Source organism: Schistocerca nitens, chromosome 11 (assembly GCF_023898315.1).
Source record: "Schistocerca nitens isolate TAMUIC-IGC-003100 chromosome 11, iqSchNite1.1, whole genome shotgun sequence".
Lineage (NCBI taxonomy): Eukaryota > Metazoa > Arthropoda > Insecta > Orthoptera > Acrididae > Schistocerca > Schistocerca nitens.
Window position 1 is genome coordinate 17,593,631 of NC_064624.1, and position 23,481 is coordinate 17,617,111.

General features: G+C 40.9%; 1 protein-coding gene across 1 annotated transcript in view; it reads right to left on the minus strand.

The window, feature by feature from the left end:
• Positions 1-23,481, minus strand: part of LOC126213359 (uncharacterized) — a 189,382-nt gene that overhangs the window by 81,674 nt on the left and 84,227 nt on the right. The window contains exon 8 of the mRNA XM_049941063.1: positions 7,154-7,240. Within this exon, the coding sequence (XP_049797020.1) occupies positions 7,154-7,240 (87 nt within the window). The remainder of the gene's footprint in view (positions 1-7,153; positions 7,241-23,481) is intronic.

The following is a 23,481-nucleotide window of genomic DNA, read 5'->3' on the forward strand; positions in this document are numbered from 1 at the left end:
CACTGTGGACCAGTATTCTTCACGGGGTCAACGGCACGTACATCAGTACTGGTAGATTATCACGTGTTGAAAACACAGTTGCTTAAATGCGGAAGCTCATTCACCAGAAAGCTCCATCAAAACACCTGAAGGCAAACGGGTACAACACGCACCTCGCCTCGCTACACGTTGCAGCCGACTGACAACTGTACACTCCTTCTGCCACTGCCCACAAGATTGGTAAGCCCGCATTGCACAGAGTAAAGTGTAGCTCAGGCAATTGAAAAGCTGTGTTAACTTCCTTGTCCCACAGCAGATAATAAGCCAATACTTAATAGTTTATCCGACTACATTACTCTAATATATTAACAATAAACGTGAGAATCGACAAGGTGTAGATGGCAGAAGTTTCATCACGGGCAGCCGAAAACTGCAACATCCACATTATGAATATTTTTATCGTGCACACGCATATTGCCAACGTTATTCAATCTGTACACTGATTAATAAGTTAAAGAAACCAAAGAGAATTTTGGAAAGAGGATTTGGAGATCAAAATAACTGATCATTTATGAAGTGTGGAAGATATAAAGGCAGACGCAATACTGAGAAAAGTGTCTCTGAAAAAGAGAGATTTGTTAACTTGTAATGTAAAGTGAAGTGTTAGGTACTGTTTACTGAAGGTATAAGGAGTCATCAAAAAGTTTCCACCTGAGGGCATCGGTGCAGTGTACGTGCAACATGGCGCGAGTCCGCTGCGGGTATGTGAGCACTGACATGTAGGCAGGAGATTGGCGAGGCATTTGTCTCTTTCTGATTTGCGTGCAATAAATGCAGACTCGTGAAGTGTGGCAACATTATTAACAGTGCATCCAAACAGCAGCAACGTGCTGTTATTCTTTTCTCAGCTGCCTCAGGACAAAAACTGATCGAGTTCCGTCAGAGAATGAAGAATGTTTATGGGACAGCACGTCTGTCAAAAACGAGCACTGTGGTACGGTGTGACAAGAGGTGCTGCTGCTGCTGCTTCGTGATAATGCACGCCGTCAAATTGTTAATGCTGTAATGCAGAAGTTTTGACAACTAAAGTCTGAGACAGTCGAGGACCCGCAATGTAGTCCCGATCTCTCACTGTGGGATTATCACGCCTTCAGTTCCTTAAAAAAGTCTACAAAGGGTCGAAATTTCATGTCTCGTGACGACGTACGGCAGACAGTTATTGACTCCTTCGCACAGCAGGACACGGTGTTTTACCAAAAGGGCACCTCCGAGCCGGTGCGTCGGCGGGACGATTACCTCGACGCTCGAGGCTATTTCGCCCGGTCAGCGTACCGATTCTGGGAAGTACGGGCTTCGTGCAGAAACTTTTTGATCGTCTCTGCTTGGAGTGCAGCCTCGTGCAGTGGTGTAACATAGACAATAAGCAGTTCAGATGATAACTGAATAGAAATTTTTAGTGTGAGGTGTTACAGAAGATGGCTGACGATTAGAGGTGTAGACTAGAACTAATGGGGAGGTACTGAATTTAATCAGAAAAAAAACTTTACGGCACGACTCGAGTAGGAGGAGGAATAGGACAGATCGTGAGGCTCGAAGGAATCGTCAGTCTGACAGTGGAGGGTAACACGGTCAGTAAAAATTATAGACCGAGACTTGACTGTGGTAAGCAGGTAGAAGTGGATGTAGGCTGCAGAAGCTATATAGAAATGAAGAAGCTCACACAGGAGACACTACTGTGGAAAGCTGTATCAAACCAGTTTTAGGACTGGAGACCACAACAACGTGCCGTGTTCCATCGTAACGTTTCCTTTTCCTTTTTGAGTTCCTACTGCCTGTTGTGTGGGGCCTGTTATTCCCGAATTCACTGCTCCAATTACACCACTAATTTGCCGGCTCACAGTTCGGCAGACTAACTCATACCTGACGTCGTGGCAGAGATCTTTCTCGAGCGAAGGTAGTTCGTCTCCGAGCAAACGTCTGCCGTGATGAAGAATGGAGCCTATAACTAGTATGGGAGATTTTTGCCTACGTATGTGTTAGAGACAGTAGGTTCCTTGAAATGGCAGTGGGCTGGTCACGTCGCAAGAAGAAAAGACAACAGATGGACGAAGCTAGTACTGGAGTGGAGTCCGAGGGAGCACCGGAGGCCTAGAGGAAGACCAACAGACACCTGGCACAGAACTGCCCAAGACCGTCCCACTTGGAGAAGACTGCTGAAAGCCTACCTGAATCCACGACTCGAAGAGGCCACATCATTTAATGATTGAATTGGCTGATGATGATGATGATGATGATGATGATTATGATGATGATGTGTTTTCTGAATAAACACCTTTCACTATGTTATTATTTCTCATGTTTTCCAACAGTGGCATCAATTACGCACTAATATTTCCGCCTATGAAAAGGCCTGCCAACTCACAATTGTAATTTGTGTATACGACTCCGTCTAGATGCTGCTTCCTTCAGTAAAGGATACACACTTCCTGCCAAATTCAATGTTGGTCTGCCAGTTGTGACTGCGTCTGTAGAATTTATACCATATTTTTTCAGTGCTACACTTGCCCAGGTGAGTTGTAGAACTTTTGTGAGGTACACTTTACACAGTCAGACATGTCGTACTGTTCTTTGTAAGCTGAAATGACACATATCTTAACAGATATATGGCTTTTTTGCTTGGCAAGTCATCATTATATTATTAAGACATTCTAGCATTGACTGCATGACTATAGCTTGCAGGTTAGGGCCATTTTTATCTCTGATACACTGACCGCAGTCATAATATTTCATTTTTCTGTTTAAGTCCTAGATCTGTTCTCTCTCTCTCTCTCTCTCTCTCTCTGTCTGTGTGTGTGTGTGTGTGTGTGTGTGTGTGTGTGTGTGTGTGTGTGTGTGAACAATGAAACGGCAATAAATTTTCGAAGTAACTTAATGAGAGAAACAGATAGTATTACTACAAATACCTGTCACTGTTGGCTGGAGAGCAATCAAGTAATTCAGTATGAAGAAACCTTCCGATATGAAATATGAGAAGGCTATATTTTTTTATGTTTTACTCTCTCTCTCTCTCTCTTTTTTTTTTTTACAAGTCTGTTTCAAAGATACAAAAACAAATGTGCGGTCTATCACACAACACGATTCCATAACCTGCACTGCACTACAGATCTGAAGACAGCAGATCAGTCCTGTGGAAACTAGTACTCTACTGTACATACGTGGGATCGAGACAATAAAAAAAAAAAACTTCATATTGGAAGCTTTTATCACACAGATAGGATTACATTAAACAGAAGTTGAACAGAGGGTGACTAACAACTTACCAGGGGAAGCTACCACTGTTTAACTATCACCTTAAAGAATAAAGTTACATAATTGATTTTCTGCTTGTTTGCAGTCGCAAAGAAATTCGGGAGCACAGTACTGTAGCATGCCACTGCAGGACTCAAAACAAAATGTGTCCGCTCGATTCGCGGTTCCTGAACAGAAGTAGCAGCCTTTCTAATAGTTGCTGGGGAAACGGTCTGGACGACTGCAAGTTACGGCCTCGTAACGTGAACCGAGACAGCCTTTCGGTGCCGGTATTGTGAAATGATGGAAGTGAGGACACGCAGCTCTACTGCTTGGTTAAATGATGATGCCACCCTCTTTTGTACAATATTCCAGACTAAAATAGTCCCCCAGTCACATCTGTGGGTGGGGCTACTCAGGAGGAAGCTGTCATCAGGAAAAACAAGTCAGCGCACACTCCGCTGCAGAGTGAAAATCTCATTCCAGAATTGGCAAAGTTACGGAAAAGTTGTCTAGAACCCAGGGTCAGGGGCTTTCCTAGAAGCAACAAGCCTTCAGCACCTGGTTTGGTTTAAATGGATTTATGACATATCTGCTATACTGAGTCATGGTGAGGCTGGCCTATTAAAATTTTTGGAATCTCTAAATACATTCTCCCAATTACATTTCACATGGTCCTATTCCGAATTCCATGCCACTTTCCTTTATGTTCACCATATCCACACCAAGGGCCGCTACACACTTCTGTTCACATTAAACCCACCAACAAATGACACTACTTACATTTTGACAGTTGCCATTCTTTCTGTGTCACACATTCCCTATCATACAGCCACAGCATTTGAAATGCAAATCAGATGCAGACTCTTTACAGCAATACACCACTATTCTCACCTGAGCCTTCACTGGACATAATTACCCCACCAGCCTAGTTCAAAAGTAGATTTCCTGGCGCATCACGTCTAATGCCGCTACTGCTAATCCCTTCAAAAAACAACTATTGCCACTCACTACTAATCTGGTTTCAAATGTATTAATCAGCCACTTTGACAAGGCTGTGACTTCCTGAGATCATATCCTAAAATGAGGTTCATTCTGTCCAACATTTTTCCCACTGTCCTTTAAATAGCTTTTCATCCCCCCCCTCCCCCCCGTCAGACAGACACTATGCTCCTTTTACCCTACGGCCCAACTGCTGTGACAATTGCCACCACCTATACCAGCTCTGTAACTGGCAAACATATGCCATCAAAGTGAGAGCTACCTGTGAAATGACACATCACGTACCTGCTGTTACTTAAACACTGTTCGGCTATCTATACCGGTATGACTATCCTCAAGTTACCAGTTATGACGAATAGGAATACACAGTGAGTGTATACTTGCAACATGCAATATCGTGTAGGAAAGCATGCTCTACAATGTGACAGTTACAACCACGGTGCCTTTTTCACCACACATGCTGTCCGAATTATTCCCACGTACACCAGTTTCTCAGAATTTCGCAGGTGGGAACTGGTGTTACAATGTATCCTTGGTCTTACCACCCTCCTGGCCTTAATTTTTTGGTCTCAGCATTTCTTCTCACAAGGGAACCTCCCCATCGCACCCCCCTCAGATTTAGTTATAAGTTGGCGCACTGGATAGGCCTTGAAAAACTGAACACAGATCAACCGAGAAAACAGGAAGTAGTTGTGTGGAACTATGAAAAAAATAAGCAAAATATACAAACTGAGTAGTCCATGCACAAGATAGGCAACATAAAGAATAGCAAAAACTCAGGAGCGCCGTGGTCCCGTGGTTAGCGTGAGCAGCTACCGAACGACAGGTCCTTGGTTCAAGTCTTCCCTCGAGAGAAAATTTTAATATTTTATTTTCAGACAATTATTATCTGTCAGTCCATCCGTCCGATGCGAGGTAACTGCGCCGTAGTATGGGGACGCTACACCTAAACAAACATCGAAACACACGACGTCAGTCGAGCACATGGAAGAGAGAGTATTCCTGCTAACGAGGCTCCCTGGCTGGCAGTTGACTGTTCGCTACTCTGGACGAGAGTCTATTAAATACGTCAGATGTATTCCGTGGCCAATATGAATCCAGCAAATATAGCTCGCGACTTCAATAAACACAGACACTAAACTACTTACAGAGAACAGAGATGTCAATGAACGAACGGACAGATCATAACTTTGTGAAAATAAAGGAAGAAAACTTTTTGTGGTGTCACTGCTAGACACCACACTTGCTAGGTGGTAGCTTAAATCGGCCGCGGTCCATTAGTACCTGTCGGACCCGCGTGTCGCCACTGTGTGATCGTAGACCGAGCGCCACCACACAGCAGGTCTCGAGAGACGTATGAGAACTCGCCCCAGTTGTACGACGACGTTGCTAGCGACTATACGGACGAAGCCTTTGCTCTCATTTGCCGAGAGACAGATAGAATAGCCTTCAGCTAAGTTAATGGCTACGACCTAGCAAGGCGCCATTAGCCTTATATAGCTTGTATCTAAAGAGTCGCACTTGTATCGCCACAATCTCCAGATGTCTCATCAAGAATGATGTATACAAAGGAAGGATTAAAAGTTAAGTAGTCCAGAAGATACGTACTTTTCTTTATAGCATTCATTAAGTCTCCTGTTTCAGACCTCACTCCATCCTTCGTGAGTTAGCGCGTGCATCTTGGCCGCCTCTTTCAATTAGTGTGCATAGTGTTGGCAAGACACAACACTTTTCACTCGAGGGAAGACTTGAACCAAGGACCTGACGTTCCGCAGCTGTTCGCGCTAACCATGGGACCACGCCGCTCCTGAGTTCACACTATCCTTGATGTTGCCTATCATGCGCATGGACTACTCAGTTTGTATATTTTGCTTATTTTTTTCATAGTTCCATACAACTTCTTCCTGTTTTCTCGATTGATCTGTGTTCAGTTTTTCAAGGCCTATCCACTGTGCCAACTTATAACTAAATCTGAGGGGGGTGCGATGGGGAGGTTCCCTTGTCAGCAACTACTCCTTTCATCACTCAGTTTTTTATACCTTTCATATTCTGACTTGCCTATTTTTCCCTGCACCCTGCCTCTACCACGTATAATGCACTTAGCTTCCTGCTCTTATTAACACTTGTATGATGTTTTGTCAGTAATATCTGTCTTGCTTATTATCTTATCTACCACCTTTCACCTCCCATGTTTTCAAATATCGTTTGGTGCAGTCCCTGACAATTAGTTTTTCTTTCTCATCCCGTCTGGTAAGTCTTTCCCGACCCGGAACTCTGGGCGACAGTTCCATAACCCTCCCCACTTTCTAAGCCTTGCAAGTTCTCTTCCTTCATCCCTCTTTCTTCCCCTTCTATTCTTCTGCCAGAAGGAGGAGCGACTGGCTTCAAAAGCTCGCTCATTTCCCTAACTTCCATTAGTTTTCTTCTGCCACTACCTGGTGAGTATCTAAAGAGATGAGAAAAGAAACGTCGATGGCTAGCACTTGTCAATAACAATTCATTTGAGGTCAAATGCATAAGTTCTAAGTTATAGTTTCAATCGTCACGACTGTTTTTTTACACTGTTAATAGTGACGAGAAACTGCTGTGACGAGAAACTGCTGACCTACTCAAATGAAATAGGAAAATACATTTTTATTACAAGTTGACCTCACGATGGGCTAATATGTGTACATTTTGAATAGATTGCGAGTATTTAAACAAATTTATTAATACAGTATTTTACACTACACTGACTTACTTATGTTTTCTGGTAACTACATTCCCTTAATACAACGAAAGCTGTCAGATGTGAATATCTGGAGTTATCACTGGGGTCTTATGGAAGTTTGCAACCCTACTATGCCCACTAAACAAAAACTCCCAGAACAATGTTAATACTTACATTACTGCATTCTGGTTGTAATGCAAGTGCCAGTTCTTTGTCTTCAATGTCACAAAATTTGCAAAAACCCAGTAAATCTTCAGTAACCTGTTCAAAACAAAAAAGAAGCCTTGTTTTAGTTCCAATGAAAACTTAAAAATGTATATTTCTTATGTCTCACAACGCAAAAAAGTATATGTTACACATTCTGTAAGTTGAATACAAACTGCATAGGGTAGGTCAGCAAAACTGCTGATGATAGTATTAATTATAAGATTAGACATTAAACAAAAGCTCAACTTCAGATAAAATACAGAAAGTTATTAAACAATTGAACAATGGAAAATCCAGGATGGGATAATGACAGTATGATGAAAGAGCAGATTACTATTCGCCACATGGCGAAGATGTTCACAAGTCTCTGGTTGCTGAGACTGTGGACTGTGATCTCGTGTGTGATTGAGATTCATAAAACACACGATGAAATGAAAGAATATATTCAATTCGTTAAGGGAGATATAATTTCATAGCAAGATAAGGGGTGGAAGGAAAACTTGCAGAATAACACAGACTGCGGGAAAGGAATGCAAGCGGAAACCGCCTGTTAGAAACTTGGACACAGCATACCTTATTCATTGCTCATAACTGTTCCAGGTTTATTTGTGGGACAGACCTGGAGACACTAGAAGGCTATGACATACATTGGGAATCAGATTTTACACTTGCAAGAAATTAAAGGGGGAGACACGGAATGACCTAGTTGGGTCATGAAATGCAGATGAAGAATTGCAGAGAAGTAGGAAACTAAGGCGATCGGAACATATTAAATTGAAAGAATCAAACACTGTTGACGGTTTCAAAGAGAGCATGAGGTAATCACTGAATGAAAAGGGTGAGGAGGAGGAGGAGAGGGGGGGGGGGGGGGGGGAAAGAGTATAGTAGGCATAGTCCATATCAATTCAGGCAGGCTAGGAAAACTCTTACCTTCATAATCTCAGATGTTATTGAATTTGGCATATGTTAAAACGAAGGACTTTGTAAGGAACATGTTTGTTTGGATTTTTTTCTTCCCCCCCCCCCCCCCCTCAAAAAAAAATTTCTGCTGCGAGGTACAGCCTTCCAAAGGTAACACTGTACATACCATTTTGAAGGCATTTTGGAAAAACCGTTCTAGATATTTTGTTGGGATTTTTTTTCTATTTGAATGATAATTGTTTTATGATTAGAAATAAATCCTCCATTTGGACTTATCTGTCAAAGTTATTTTACTCTAACATTCTGAACTTTTTTTATAAGGTGTGGAATTGTTCTTTTTTTTTTTCAAAAATCTATCCATAAAATTTTGATTTTTTTCCTGTTGATTAGTACCATAATAGGTCTACATTCCCTGAAAAGGAGAGCTTCCAGTTTTAGGTTGAATAGGTCTTATAAACCATTTGCCATACATAAAACTGTCTTATTACCACATTATCACATAACAGGCTCATAAAAATCAAAACCCAACATAATTTTAGTTTTTAAATATGAGTAAGAGACTCATTTTTGAAGCATTTTAAATGGTTCCAAAATGTATGTGAAAGGTCCAAAGACTTAAAGTTTTTAATGTATACAACTTCTGTGCACTCTGTTTTGTACTGAAATTAGCCAGTCAATGAACTAAAAATGTGTTCCAGTGCTTCAGTATCTGCCTTTGATACAGAGTGATGCCTTCCTGTCCAACCAATAGGAACTGGAGCACTTACAATCTCCAATACATTGTGAACAGGAAGTGAGCACTGGCAGCGTCGTTGCTGTCATCCAGCCGGAAACCTATATCCAGCAGCTGGTCTGTGTGGTAGCGTAAAGTTCACTACAATTTCATTTAACTCATAACTGGTGTCTATAATCTCTGCAAATCACCAGTCACAGTCATACACACATGCCACAAACATCCTCGTCTCAAGTTGTGAATCTGAATATTATCCTGCTGTTTCTGAGGTGTTGGCCGAAAGAATGAAATTTCTTCTTTCTTGCTCTTTAAAGTGCATGCAATATGAGTTCGCCCATCACTTTGAGTCCACAAATGTGTCTTCTGAATTCCTTTCACAGGAGTAGTTTCTTTGGACCATTTTTCTTTTTTCTGCTCATGGAATTCTTCGATTTCCTCTTTGGACAAAAGAATGAGGGCTGTGGATATGTAAGATTTCACAACTCTCGTAAAATCCTCAGCAATCTGAATCGCAGCTGTATTTTCTCTGGGAAGATTATGTTTTGTAGCATGGTGCTTCAGCAGGCCTCCTACACCATCACAAGGCTACTTCCCGTGACCAGTAGCACTGTATACCCAGTCAGTTGGCACAAGCGACTAGCTCAATTCAAACAGCTGGTAACGATTTGTAAAATGACTAGGAGCACCATAAGAAATAATAACGATCTACTGTGCTCCTGTTTGCAGTTGATGAATTTTGTGCATTGCTAGCAAAGTATGTGCTGAGTCATGTCCTGTGTCATCACTTATAACAGCAACAATTGTGGTCTTGTTTTGAAAATATGTCACTCCTGTAAAAATTGAAACCTGTCATTACTCCAATGATACCCTTTTACTTCTTGTGGGAGAATTAGACCAGTTTTCAGCAAAATCACAGTGAAGCACTAAATGTAGTTTTTCAGCCTGCATACACCCTTTCACTCCTGCAATTTCTTCACATACTGGTGTGTTAAGCCGCGTACACACTGCCACTGGAAACGTGTTTCTGTTGGAAACATTGTTTTCTGCGATGTTTCGCAAATGTTTCTGACTTTGTTTCTGGTCTCTGTTTCCGTCCACATTTCTCGTGTGTTCATGCCGTCTGCAGTGCTCCTTGTGTTATTGTGTTCGTATTGTCTGCTGCTGCATTATGTCTGGTGTCGAAGAAACAATAATGATATGTGGAGCTGCATTATTAATATTAGAAGATTTACACAAACAAAATGAAAGGCGTCCTCGTCGTTGGTGGAGAAAAACATTCTATAGAAGAACTGGCGGAAATAATCTGCTACGTGAGCTGAGTATGGAAGACTGCTCTGGCTTCCGCAACGTCACTCAGATCTCACCTACCGATTTTGAATATCTGGCAAATATGATATCACCATTTGTTTAAAAAAAAAAAGACACTAATTTCAGGAAAGCTATTTCAGTCAACGAAAGGCTTGCAGTTACTCTTCGTTTCCTGGCAACAGGAGATTCATTTCAGAGCCTTGCGTATTTAAATCGCATTTCGAAACGAGCAATATCTAAAATAGTACCTGAAGTATGTGGAGCTCTGGTGGAAGTACTGAAGGATTATGTAAAGGTAAGTAAATGAAAAACATCGTTAAATAAGCACATTTTCGAAGTGTTATTATTTCTCAATTACATTACATAATTCATCAAACACAACTTCTTCAACTGCGTTGTCACTGTCTTCATAGCTTGTAAATGTAACAGGGGAATTCATACCCCTTGTCGACTGCTCACTTTCCTAATACGCTACATGCTGTTTCATTAACACATCATTAAGCAAAGCCATTGTTTTTGCTCTTTCTAACTCTGTCAATTTCTGTAAAACTGATGCCACATACTGCCCATACGCACTACATTCATCGTTCTTGTTCTCTTCTTGTTTTTGCAGCACTTTAGTTAACAATTGAGATGCAATCTTGTAGGGTTGCCGCTTGTCTTTTTTCTCGCCCATCCTTCTAATTTTTGGTGGTGGAGGACTGGAAGGTCCAGCCGCAACCTCTTCATCTTCATTTGTGCCCTCTGGCGAATGTACAAAAACCTGAAATCAAATTTCTTTCTTTCAGATACCTGTAACTCAAAACGACTGGAGTGAAACAGCATGTTTATTCTCACAGATTTTTCGTTCCCCCATTGTGTCGGAGCAATTGACGGGAAACATATCGTGCTACAGTGCCCTGTTGGTAGTGGAAGTGAATATTATAATTATAAAGGTTCATTCAGCATTGTGCTGCTTACTGTCGTCAATGCCAGCTACAACTTTTTGTACGCAGATATCGTCTGCCAAAGCAGAATATCAAATGGTGGTGTGTTCAAAAACACGAGCATAAATGAGTTAATTAACAAAAAGAAACTTAACTTGCCACAAGCTGAATGCTTACCAGTTGGCACCAAGGCCCTACCATATGTTTTTGTAGCAGACGATGCTTTTCTCTTACAGGAAAACATTATGAAACCCTACCCGGGAAAACATGTTAAAGGTTCAAAAGAGAGAGTTTTTAATTACAGACTTTCAAGGGCCAGAATGGTTGTTGAGAACACTTTCGGCATTACGACTTCAGTTTTTCGTGTGTTTAGAAAACCTATGTTGCTACAACCGGAAAAGGCAAAAACTGTCACACTTACAGCTGTATGTCTCCACAATTTTTTAAGGTGAAATGCAAGGCAAGGCACCAATACACCCCACATGGAAGCTTCGATTCCTACGATTTACAAACAGGTGAGATGATTCCAGGCACATGGAGACGAGATGACACTGCATCAGTTTTCATTTCAGCACAGAATATACCAATGAAAGCTGCTTCCACGAATAAACAAATTCGAGACGAATTTGCTAATTATTTTTTAAGCCCACAAGGAAGTATACCGTGGCAAAATAACTGTGGGTGAATGTGACTGTGTACTATAAAATACAAATAAAGACAAACAAGCATAATTTTCGTACCTCATTTTCCACAGTACCTGTTGTCTCCTTCGGCTCATGTACATCGTCCAAGAACTGTAGCAGCCGATAGCCGAACCAGTTCGAGCCATATGCAGTGTCTGCACAACTACCAGATGGTCTGCTGGAAATAATTTTTCTTTTCTCGCGCCTGTAAGCAACCACGAGCGATCGTATCTTTTTCTCAACACTTCCCTTGTCCGTGCCAAAAGCTGCTGCAATTTTTGCAAGTCAATCGTGTTTTTTAACGGTGTTTTCATATTCCTTGCTCCGGACGTTGCCTTGACCACTCCATTATTTTAGAAAAATAAAGCGAAAGCGAAAACGACAGTAAACAGAACACCACTAAACAGTTGATGACACAAACACACACACACACACACACACACACACACGCACACACACACACACACACACGCACACGCGCACACACACACGCTAGCGCCGTGCAGCGGTGACAAGTGGTAGCTAGCCTGAAACGTTGTTTTCTTTGATCTGTACCGACACTGCTACGGATAGACGTATCTGTGTTTTGAAACATGTTTCCAAATGGTGTCCACATCAAGCTGCCGGAAACACGTTTTGAAAACATGTTTCAGTCTCAGTGTGTACACGGCTTTACTGCTTTCCCTGACCATTTACCTAGTTCATCAATGAAACAGGCAAATGCAACAGTTTTCTTAATTAGTTTATTTTCCTCCCATGTCACATATGTAATTTCTGCAGTTTTACCTGCTACATCTTCCAGGCCAAGTGCCTGTAAAGACAGTCCTCCCTTTCCACGGCAGTCACCACATTCTTGAAACAAACAGACTACTAATGACTTCCCATGCCCAACCAAGGTATCACATGCTCCAGTAATTTCTTCAAAGTTACCACACAAAGTGCAAAATTTGCACAGTAAACACATAAACAGACACCTCTAGGTGGGTGTGGAACTACCCACTTACGTCATAGAGCATAAAATTTTGATCTTCCAATATGTGAAGTTCTATAGTTGATACTACAAATTGCAAAAGTTGTATGTGTCATGTACCTCTTCACTTTCACAACCTTCTGACCTTCAACTGTTACAGTTATAGTGTCTTTTTTGTTGGCACTCTGGCAAGAACATTCCCATTTATCCTCCAGGAAAAATGACTGCACTGTTTGCACTTGAGCTGCTTCTGCAGGATGATCATAATAGGGATGTGGTCTTCCAAAGACTTCTTTCGCAAACCTCATATTTCTTGATTTGTCTACCATGTACTTTGATGCTGATGGAACGTGTTTCCAAATTGTTTTCTTTGAAAACGTCTCTGGAAGAATAGTTAAAAGTTGCACCTTTTCACTGCACGATGCACAATATTCAACAGCTGAATTGATATTTGTGAAAAATTCCTGGCAAGAGATGCAAGAGTGCTTTGGTTCATTTTCTTCTGAAGATTGAATTTCTACTTTGAAGAGTGTGGCCAGTTTTGCTGTAGTGTATTAATACATGTTGTTGTTGCGGTCTTCAGTCCTGAGACTGGTTTGATGCAGCTCTCCATGCTACTCTATCCTCTGCAAGCTTCTTCATCTCCCAGTACCTACTGAAACCTACATCCTTCTGAATCCGCTTAGTGTATTCATCTCTTGGTCTCCCTCTATGATTTTTACCCTCCACGCTGCCCTCCAATGCTAAATTTGTGATCCCTTGATGCCTCAGAACATGTCCTACCAACCGATCCCTTCTTCTAGTCAAGTTGTGCCACAAACTCCTCTTCTCCCCAATTCTATTCAATACCTCCTCATTAGTTATGTGATCTACCCATCTAATCTTAAGCATTCTTCTGTAGCACAACATTTCGAAAACTTCTATTCTCTTCTTGTCCAAACTACTTATCGTCCACGTTTCACTTCCATACATGGCTACACTCCATACAAATACTTTCAGAAACGACTTCCTGACACTTAAATCTATACTCGATGTTAACAAATTTCTCTTCTTCAGAAACGGTTTCCTTGCCATTGCCAGTCTACATTTTATATCCTCTCTACTTCGACCATCATCAGTTACTTCGCTCGCCAAATAGCAAAACTCCTTTACTACTTTAAAATGTCTCACTTCCTAATCTAATTCCCTAAGCATCACCCGACTTAATTCGACTACATTTCATTATCCTCGTTTTGCTTTTGTTGATGCTCATCTTATATCCGACTTTCAAGACACTGTCCATTCCGATCAACTGCTCTTCCAGGTCCTTTGCTGTCTCTGACAGAATTACAATGTTATCGACGAACCTCAAAGTTTTTATTTCTTCTCCATGGATTTTAATACCTACTCCGAATATTTGTTTCCTTTGCTGCTTGCTCAATATACAGATTGAATAACATCGGGGAGAGGCTACAACCCTGTCTCACTCCCTTCCCAACAACTGTTTCCCTTTCATGTCCCTCGACTCTTATAACTGCCATCTGGTTTTTGTGCAAATTGTAAATAGCCTTTCGTTCCCTGAATTTTACCCCTGCCACCTTTAGAATTTGAAAGAGAGTATTCGAGTTAACATTATCAAAAGCTTTCTATAAGTCTACAAATGCTAGAAACGTAGGTTTGCCTTTCCTTAATCTTTCTTCTAAGATAAGTCGTGAGGTCAGTATTGCCTCACATGTTCCAACATTTCTATGGAATCCAAACTGATCTCCCCAGAGGTCGGCTTCTACCAGTTTTTCCATTCATTTGTAAAGAATTCGTGTTAGTATTTTGCAGCTGTGACTTATTAAACTGATAGTTTGGTAATTTTCACATCTGTCAACACCTGCTTTCTTTGGGATTGGAATTATTATATTCTTCTTGAAGTCTGGGGGTATTTCGCCTGTCTCATACATCTTGCTCACCAGATGGTAGAGTTTTATCAGGACTGGCTCTCCCAAGGCCGTCAGTAGTTCTAATGGAATGTTGTCTACTCCCAGGGCCTTGTTTCAACTCGGGTCTTTCAGTGCTCTGACAAACTCTTCACGCAGTATCGTATCTCCCATTTCATCTTCATCTACATCCTCTTCCATTTCCGTAATATTGTCCTCAAGTACATCGCCCTTGTATAGACCCTTATATACTCCTTCCACCTTTCTGCTTTCCCTTCTTTGCTTAGAACTGGCTTTCTATCTGAGCTCTTGATATTCATAAAGTGGTTCTCTTTTCTCCAAAGGTCTCTTTAGTTTTCCTGTAGGCAGTATTTATCTTACCCCTAGTGATATATGCCTCTACATCCTTACATTTGTCCTCTAGCCATCCATGCTTAGCCATTTTGCACTTCCTGTCAATCTCATTTTTGAGACATTTGTATTCCTTTTTGCCTGCTTCATTTACTGCGTTTTTATATTTTCTCCTTTCATCAATTAAATTCAACATTTCTTCTGTTACCCAAGCTTTAGTAATTCCTCTGCACTTTCTTGATGCGCAGAGCTTATGACTCGACTTCACTGATCACTGTTTTAACAGGACTAACACCTACCTCTGTAGTTGACTGATTCAGGGTATTTAATTTTTCCTCTATTGATGCAAAATCCACATCATCTGCACCATGGGAGGCTTTACCTTGTTCAGATACTATCATTGTTGTTATTCTTACAAAACATTTCGAACACAAAAAGTCATCACTGGAAACATCTCCATTTTTGAAATAGAGTCTTCAAACTTATTCCCCAACTGAACAAAGTCAGTTTTTTTGTTTGTCTTATATATCACTCTTTTATGGATATGCAAATAGTCAGCACACTTCAATCTCCTGTGGCCCCAGTCAGAAGACATTTCAAACTGTCCTTTTCACAAAACACACTGCAACTGTATCAACAGGCAAATTCCTCACGAAAACACAGAACTAACTGGATGGTCTCAGATTTCTTAGACGCCTCTTCAGTAAAAATATTAGCACTGAACGACTACAATACAGAAACCTGCAATGAATAACCATGACAAAGAAACTGACAAACTACAACAATGTGTAAGAAATATCTGCAACAATGAAAGTGATAAGAAATAACTGCAACAAAGAAAGTGATAAGAAATAACTGCAACAAAGAAAGTGATAAGAAATAACTGCAACAAAGATGATTTTTTAAAATAAAACCTGTTGTTATTGTGGTCTTCAGTCCTGAGACTGGTTTTATGCAGCTCTCCATGCTACTCTATCCTCTGCAAGCTTCTTCATCTCCCAGTACCTACTGCAACCTACATCCTTCTGAATCTGCTTAGTGTATTCATCTCTTGGTCTCCCTCTACGATTTTTACCCTCCACGCTGCCCTCCAATGCTAAATTTGTGATCCCTTGATGCCTCAAAACATGTCCTACCAACCGATCCCTTCTTCTAGTCAAGTTGTGCCACAAACTCCTCTTCTCCCCAATTCTATTCAATACCTCCTCATTAGTTATGTGATCTACCCATCTAATCTTAAGCATTCTTCTGTAGCACAACATTTCGAAAACTTCTATTCTCTTCTTGTCCAAACTACTTATCGTCCACGTTTCACTTCCATACATGGCTACACTCCATACAAATACTTTCAGAAACGACTTCCTGACACTTAAATCTATACTCGATGTTAACAAATTTCTCTTCTTCAGAAACGGTTTCCTTGCCATTGCCAGTCTACATTTTATATCCTCTCTACTTCGACCATCATCAGTTACTTCGCTCGCCAAATAGCAAAACTCCTTTACTACTTTAAAATGTCTCACTTCCTAATCTAATTCCCTAAGCATCACCCGACTTAATTCGACTACATTTCATTATCCTCGTTTTGCTTTTGTTGATGCTCATCTTATATCCTCCATTCAAGACACTGTCCATTCCGTTCAACTGCTCTTCCAAGCCCTTTGCTGTCTCTGACAGAATTACAATGTCATCGGCGAACCTCAAAGTTTTTACTTCTTCTCCATGAATTTTAATACCTACTCCGAATTTTTCTTTTGTTTCTTTTACTGCTTGCTCAATATACAGATTGAATATCGGGGAGAGGCTACAACCCTGTCTCACTCCTTTCTCAACCACTGCTTCCCTTTCATGCCCCTCGACTATTATAACTGCCATCTGGTTTCTGTACAAATTGTAAATAGCCTTTCGTTCCATGTATTTTACCCCTGCCACCTTCAGAATTTGAAAGAGAGTATTCCAGTTAACGTTGTGAAAAGCTTTCTCTAAGTCTACAAATGCTAGAAACGTAGGTTTGCCTTTCCTTAATCTTTCTTCTAAGATAAGTCTTAAGGTTAGTATTGCCTCACGTGTTCCAACATTTCTATGGAATCCAAACTGATCTTCCCCGAGGTCCGCTTCTACCAGTTTTTCCATTCGTCTGTAAAGAATTCGCGTTAGTATTTTGCAGCTGTGACTTATTAAACTGATAGTTCGGTAATTTTCACATCTGTCAACACCTGCTTTCTTTGGGATTGGAATTATTATATTCTTCTTGAAGTCTGTGGGTATTTCGCCTGTCTCATACATCTTGCTCACCAGATGGTAGAGTTTTGTCATGACTGGCTCTCCCGAGGCCATCAGCAGTTCTAATGGAATGTTGTCTACTCCCGGGGCCTTGTTTCGACTCAGGTCTTTCAGTGCTCTGTCAAACTCTTCACGCAGTATCTTATCTCCCATTTAATCTTCATCTACATCCTCTTCCATTTCCATAATATTGTCCTCAAGTACATGGCCCTTGTATAAACCCTCTATATACTCCTTCCACCTTTCTGCCTTCCCTTCTTTGCTTAGAACTGGCTTTCTATCTGAGCTCTTGATATTCATAAAGTGGTTCTCTTTTCTCCAAAGGTCTCTTTAGTTTTCCTGTAGGCAGTATTTATCTTACCCCTAGTGAGACAAGCCTCTACATCCTTACATTTGTCCTCTAGCCATCCCTGCTTTGCCATTTTGCACTTCCTGTCGATCTCATTTTTGAGACGTTTGTATTCCTTTTTGCCTGCTTCATTTACTGTGTTTTTATATTTTCTCCTTTCATCAATTAAATTCAATATTTCTTCTGTTACCCAAGGATTTCTATTAGCCCTTGTCTTTTTACCTACTCGATCCTCTGCTGCCTTCACTACTTCATCCCTCAGAGCTACCCATTCTTCTTCTACTGTATTTCTTTCCCCCATTCCTGTCAATTGTTCCCTTATGCTCTCCCTGAAACTCTCTACAACCTCTGGTTCTTTCACTTTATCCAGGTCCCATCTCCTTAAATTCCCACCTTTTTGCAGTTTCTTCAGTTTCAATCTGCAGTTCATAACCAATAGATTGTGGTCAGAATACACATCTGCCCCTGGAAATGTCTTACAATTTAAAACCTGGTTCCTAAATCTCTGTCTTACCATTATATAATCTATCTGATACCTTTTAGTATCTCCAGGATTCTTCCAGGTATACAACCTTCTTTTATGATTCTTGAACCAAGTGTTAGCTATGATTAAGTTGTGCTCTGTGCAAAATTCTACAAGGCGGCTTCCTCTTTCATTTCTTCCCCCAATCCATATTCACCTACTATGTTTCCTTCTCTCCCTTTTCCTACTGACGAATTCCAGTCACCCATGACTATTAAATTTTCGTCTCCCTTCACTTCCTGAATAATTTCTTTTATCTCGTCATACATTTCATCAATTTCTTCATCATCTGCAGAGCTAGTTGGCATATAAACTTGTACTACTGTAGTAGGCATGGGCTTTGTGTCTATCTTGGCCACAATAATGTGTTCACTATGCTGTTTGTAGTAGCTAACCCGCACTCCTATTTTTTTTATTCATTATTAAACCTACTCCTGCATTACCCCTATTTGATTTTGTATTTATAACCCTGTAATCACCTGACCAAAAGTCTTGTTCCTCCTGCCACCGAACTTCACTAATTCCCACTATATCTATCTTTAACCTATCGATTTCCCTTTTTAAATTTTCTAACCTACCTGCCCAATTAAGGGATCTGACATTCTACGCTCCGATCTGTAAAACGCCAGTTTTCTTTCTCCTGATAACGACGTCCTCTTGAGTAGTCCCCGCCCGGAGATCCGAATGGGGGACTATTTTACCTCCGGAATATTTTACCCAAGAGGACGCCATCATCATTTAATCATACAGTAAAGCTGCATGTCCGTTCGCAGTACCAGCACAGCAAGGCCGTTTTGGTTAATGTTACAAGGCCAGATCAGTCAATCATCCAGACTGTTGCCCCTGCAACTACTGAAAATGCTGCTGCCCCTCTTCAGGAACCACACGTTTGTCTGGCCTCTCAACAGATACCCCTCCGTTGTGGTTGCACCTACGGTACGGCCATCTGTATCACTGAAGCACGCAAGCCTCCCCACCAACGGCAAGGTCCATGGTTCATGGGGGGGGAAATAAAACCTGTCTAGCTTAAAAGTGGAAGCTCCCATTTACACAGAATATAGTACTACATGGTACTAATTAACAGAAAAAACCTAACTTTTCTGGATTGGCATTTCTGTAAATTATTTTTAAAAAATCAAAAGACGATGGTAAAAGAACTTTGACAGATAGTTCCAAATGGAGGATACCATTGTAATCATAAAGCAATTATCTTTCCACTTAAAAAATCTCTAACAAAATTTGTAGAACTGTTACAGAGATACAGCATTTTAAAATTTTTTCCGAAATTCGCATCTTCAAAATGGTGTTCGCAGTGTCATCTTTGGAGGCCTGTATCTCGGGGCTGGAATTTTTCTGGAGAGAACAAAAAAGATACGTGTTCTTACTTACTCCTGAATTTTAACATATGCTAAAGTCAATACCATCAGAGACAATGAAGGTAACCCCCCTGCCTGAAGTGATACGGATTATGCCAGTAGGCAACAGAAGAGTAGTCACTGGTAAATTTTGTTTTTTGGGCATTATGCTGTGGTCCACGGGTATTTCCGTGCCTAAAATTTCAGTTCATAATGCTGGAGGCACCGTCAGCATTAGGAGAGGAAATATTAGGCACGAAAATATGCCTCGCACTGCGGCATAATGTCTTTAGAACAAAATTTACTTACTGTGTAAGCCTGCATTGTATGAACAAATTGGTAAAGTTCAGAGGTGAACAGTGAAGGCAGTAGGGCCACAGATAGGCAGGAAGACACTGCCGAGTAGAAATCCTCGGCCAACACACGAAATACAATTTTTTTAGTTGGTGAAAGGAGGATGCATAAAAATGGAGCAAAGGAGGGAGGCAAAAGGGGAAAATGAACTGGAAATAAAGTGCAAAACAGTAACGGACGGCTGGAGAGACAAATGTAAAACTGCAGAAGCGTTCTCGGCTAGGGGAAAGAAATGAAACGCCAATAGGAAAATTAAAGAACCTTTCGGAGAAAGGAGAAGCAGCTGTGTAAATATTGGGAAACTAGCTGAGAAGTCCAGCACTGTTCAGGTATTTATTTATAACAGTGCCCGAGACTTTGTACGGGTGGAATTTATTTGTTACTTATAAAGCTCTGTAGGTAACATTTGACGTAATAAGTCCGAGGGTACGAACAAAGAGCTCGTACACTTCACTGACACGGAGGAGAGCCGCGTACAGCTGGTCACACAAAGTGAGACTGACAATGAGGTTTCCGCCCATAACACGTAGCATCTGGCCCTGCACTTTGTTTGCAGTTACGGTACGACTTAAAGCAAAATGGTGAACTGTAAGGAATGTGGAGTGTTCAGGGTGCAAGAAACTTGATCGCCTGCGCCACTTGCCGCAAAAATTTCCAAGTGTACAATATTACTCCGGAGAGAAATTTCCATTTCCTACGACGTTACACTGGAGAGAAGTAGCTTTAAGCCTCTGCGATCGAAGGGTTCCCACATTCTCGATCGGAGTTCGTCACACCTCACTTTAGGGAGTAGTTTCTGAAGCGTAGTTAAGAGCCTGAAGTTCTCGAGTCGAGGCAAGGCTCGCCTCTCTGTCTCTGACGGATTCTTGAGATCGCACAGTCCTCAGTCTTGAAGCCATTCTGGTGTATTAGTAAAGACTTGACCATTTTCTACCCATTTTAATTCGTGAACAAAACTAAATCAAAATGTAACGAGTAGGCACCGAAATGACAAAGTAAAGTTAATAATTTATTTTTCCTAACAAAGAGTACAAATAAAACCAACTGAATGAAGGAAAGGAACGGCATTAAGTTTTTAATACACATAGTGCTATCTTTATACCTGTATAGCGCTGTTAGTTTGTATTTGTAAGGATTGCAGTACTTAAATCTGTCACTGACACACACTTCCGACTTCCGAAAAAACACGTGTCACTGATTTAAAAAAACTAGCACTGCCATCTATTGGTTGTTTGGTGAATCGTGCCACCACGATTAAACATCTGAATTACTAAGTTGAATAGATAATTTTAGATAAAAATTTAAACTACAATATCCCCCCCCCCCTAATCATTCAATTTTGATTAAATAAAGCCTATTCATTGCCCCAAGCTACGCCAAGTTACCAGTAAAAACCCCACGACCACATTTGTCCAGTAGTTTTGGAGACTAGTATATTCAAAACAGACAGACAACAGTTTTACCGTTTTATTGTTACTATGGATAATTATATTCAGCTAACTGCAAGCTACTCAAAATCAATTGCTTCAGATTGAAAATGCTTTTCTTGTGATTAACTAAATTCTTTGTAATAAAAGCTGTTTATTATGTAATGTTACAGTCACTTTCGGCCACAACACGATACTGCTAGAGATTATCCATCTCTTTCCATATCAATCTTAGTTATTTTTACTTTATCAGCTTTCGTGTGTTTCAAGTTCACATACAGCGTGAGTCAGAAAGAATGCTCCTTTTCAGCTGGCTACAGTGACAGCAGATGTGCGTGCCGGTGGCAAGCTAGCGACATTGCGACAGAGTGGGTAATTCAGTCGCACACTGTGACTTCCGAGCGATACGTGTCCAAAACTCAGAATTTTGTCAGCCTCGCGCTGCGGCGTCATCCCTGTCCGAGCGCACGGTATCGACAGGACAGAGCAACTGCACACACGGGCCGTCTGTCGACAGACGAACTGCTCAAACTGTTTCCCGGACATCTCGTCACCCGATTTGGTGACGTGGCTCATTCAACCGATGTGACAGCTCTCAATTTCTTCCTCTGGTGTATCTTCTGCAGAGAAGTTGCCGGTGCTCCTGTTGCTGTACTGGAGATTACTTTGTATAGCAACCACGTAGCTTGTCTACACGAGGGCTCCCGTAAAGGCCGTGTTCCTACGAATTGTGTGACCTTTAAGAAGTGAGTGCTGTATGCACACGAAACTCCAAAATCTCAGTAACACGTCTGCATTCGTAAATCACAAAGACCTGTGTTAATAAAGTTTTTCTGAAAGGCTGAAAATGGGCATTCTATCTGGATCACCCTGTATTTGGTTTCTGTTTCAGAAATCACCCCTAGCTTTACTAACTTGTGAGAATCATATCTTATCTGCAGAGATGTCGTACATTTTATGTGAGATAACTTCCGTGAAATAATCCTACAACAACTGATACAAAGAACTTTGCACGTCGTAATTTTTGTATCTATTTTTTTAGAAAATACTTTTGAAACAAATGATGTCTTTCAGTCGAAGCACGGCGTAAAATATCCCGCTTCTGATAATTACACTTCGTACAAACAGAGGACACTTGTATGTGCACGAGGGGAAATGTAAGGGAGGTGAAAGGGTGTTGCAGTGTTGCAAACTAACACAGGTATTAGAAGTGACACAAGCACACGCCAGAAAATGTAACGGGGTTTATTTTACGAGTGTAGCCATCTCATAAACAGTAGTTTCACTGTTAAGAAGACGTTCAAAGATGTTTAGAGTAATTGCAAACACAGCACTGCACATTCCAAGCAACACAGCTGATCATCTGACATAATACTATGGATCTCCCTCACTATTTCCACACATCAAAAACATTTAGAAAATGCTCCATCCTATGTTTCTTCATTTTCAGTAGCCATGTCTGTTTCACTTCCACTGGCAACATCAGTCGATTCATATTCATCTTCACTTGCGAAATCAGCATTGCTCTCATGACTGAGACTATCACTATGCGAGTCTGTACGACACTTTCCACATTTACGATCACCTCCACCGCTTGTTGCCAAACCTTCAATTGAAATACACTGCTTTTCAATTTTATTTATGTACTCACAGCTTTTCTTCCAGTCTCATTACGAAAGTAATTTATTCGTCTGTACGTGCTAATAATGCATTCACTGTGAGTCTGTAAGTATTACTGACATATTCATTCTGAATGTAACACTACGTTCAGAAACGATGTTCTCAACTCTCACCCGTGTCAGCTCTATACGATTCAATTCTGAGTGGTACGGTGAAAGTCGTGACGCAGTATGACCGAGTATGGTCAAAATACTGTATATTTTACGAGTGATGTGGCCTGGTTTGCTCATATTGATCAACGAATGCATCTTTCCTCGTAGAAAGGAATTCAGTTTTCTGTTAAAGACGACATCACTTCTCTCCTCGTGGGGTTTGATGCTAGAGCACAAGCAAGGCACATTGTGGTAGGAGATGTTAACTATAAAAAGGACAGTATGAGGTAGTAAATTAGGTAATAATCTCTCACTGAGGTAATTCTCATAATTTGAGAAGTCCACTTCATCGTGATAATCCTGCATTTTCTGACAAGATTTAAACTTTAAGCAGGCATCTGGTACAAAATGTTCCTCACTGCCAGCACAGATG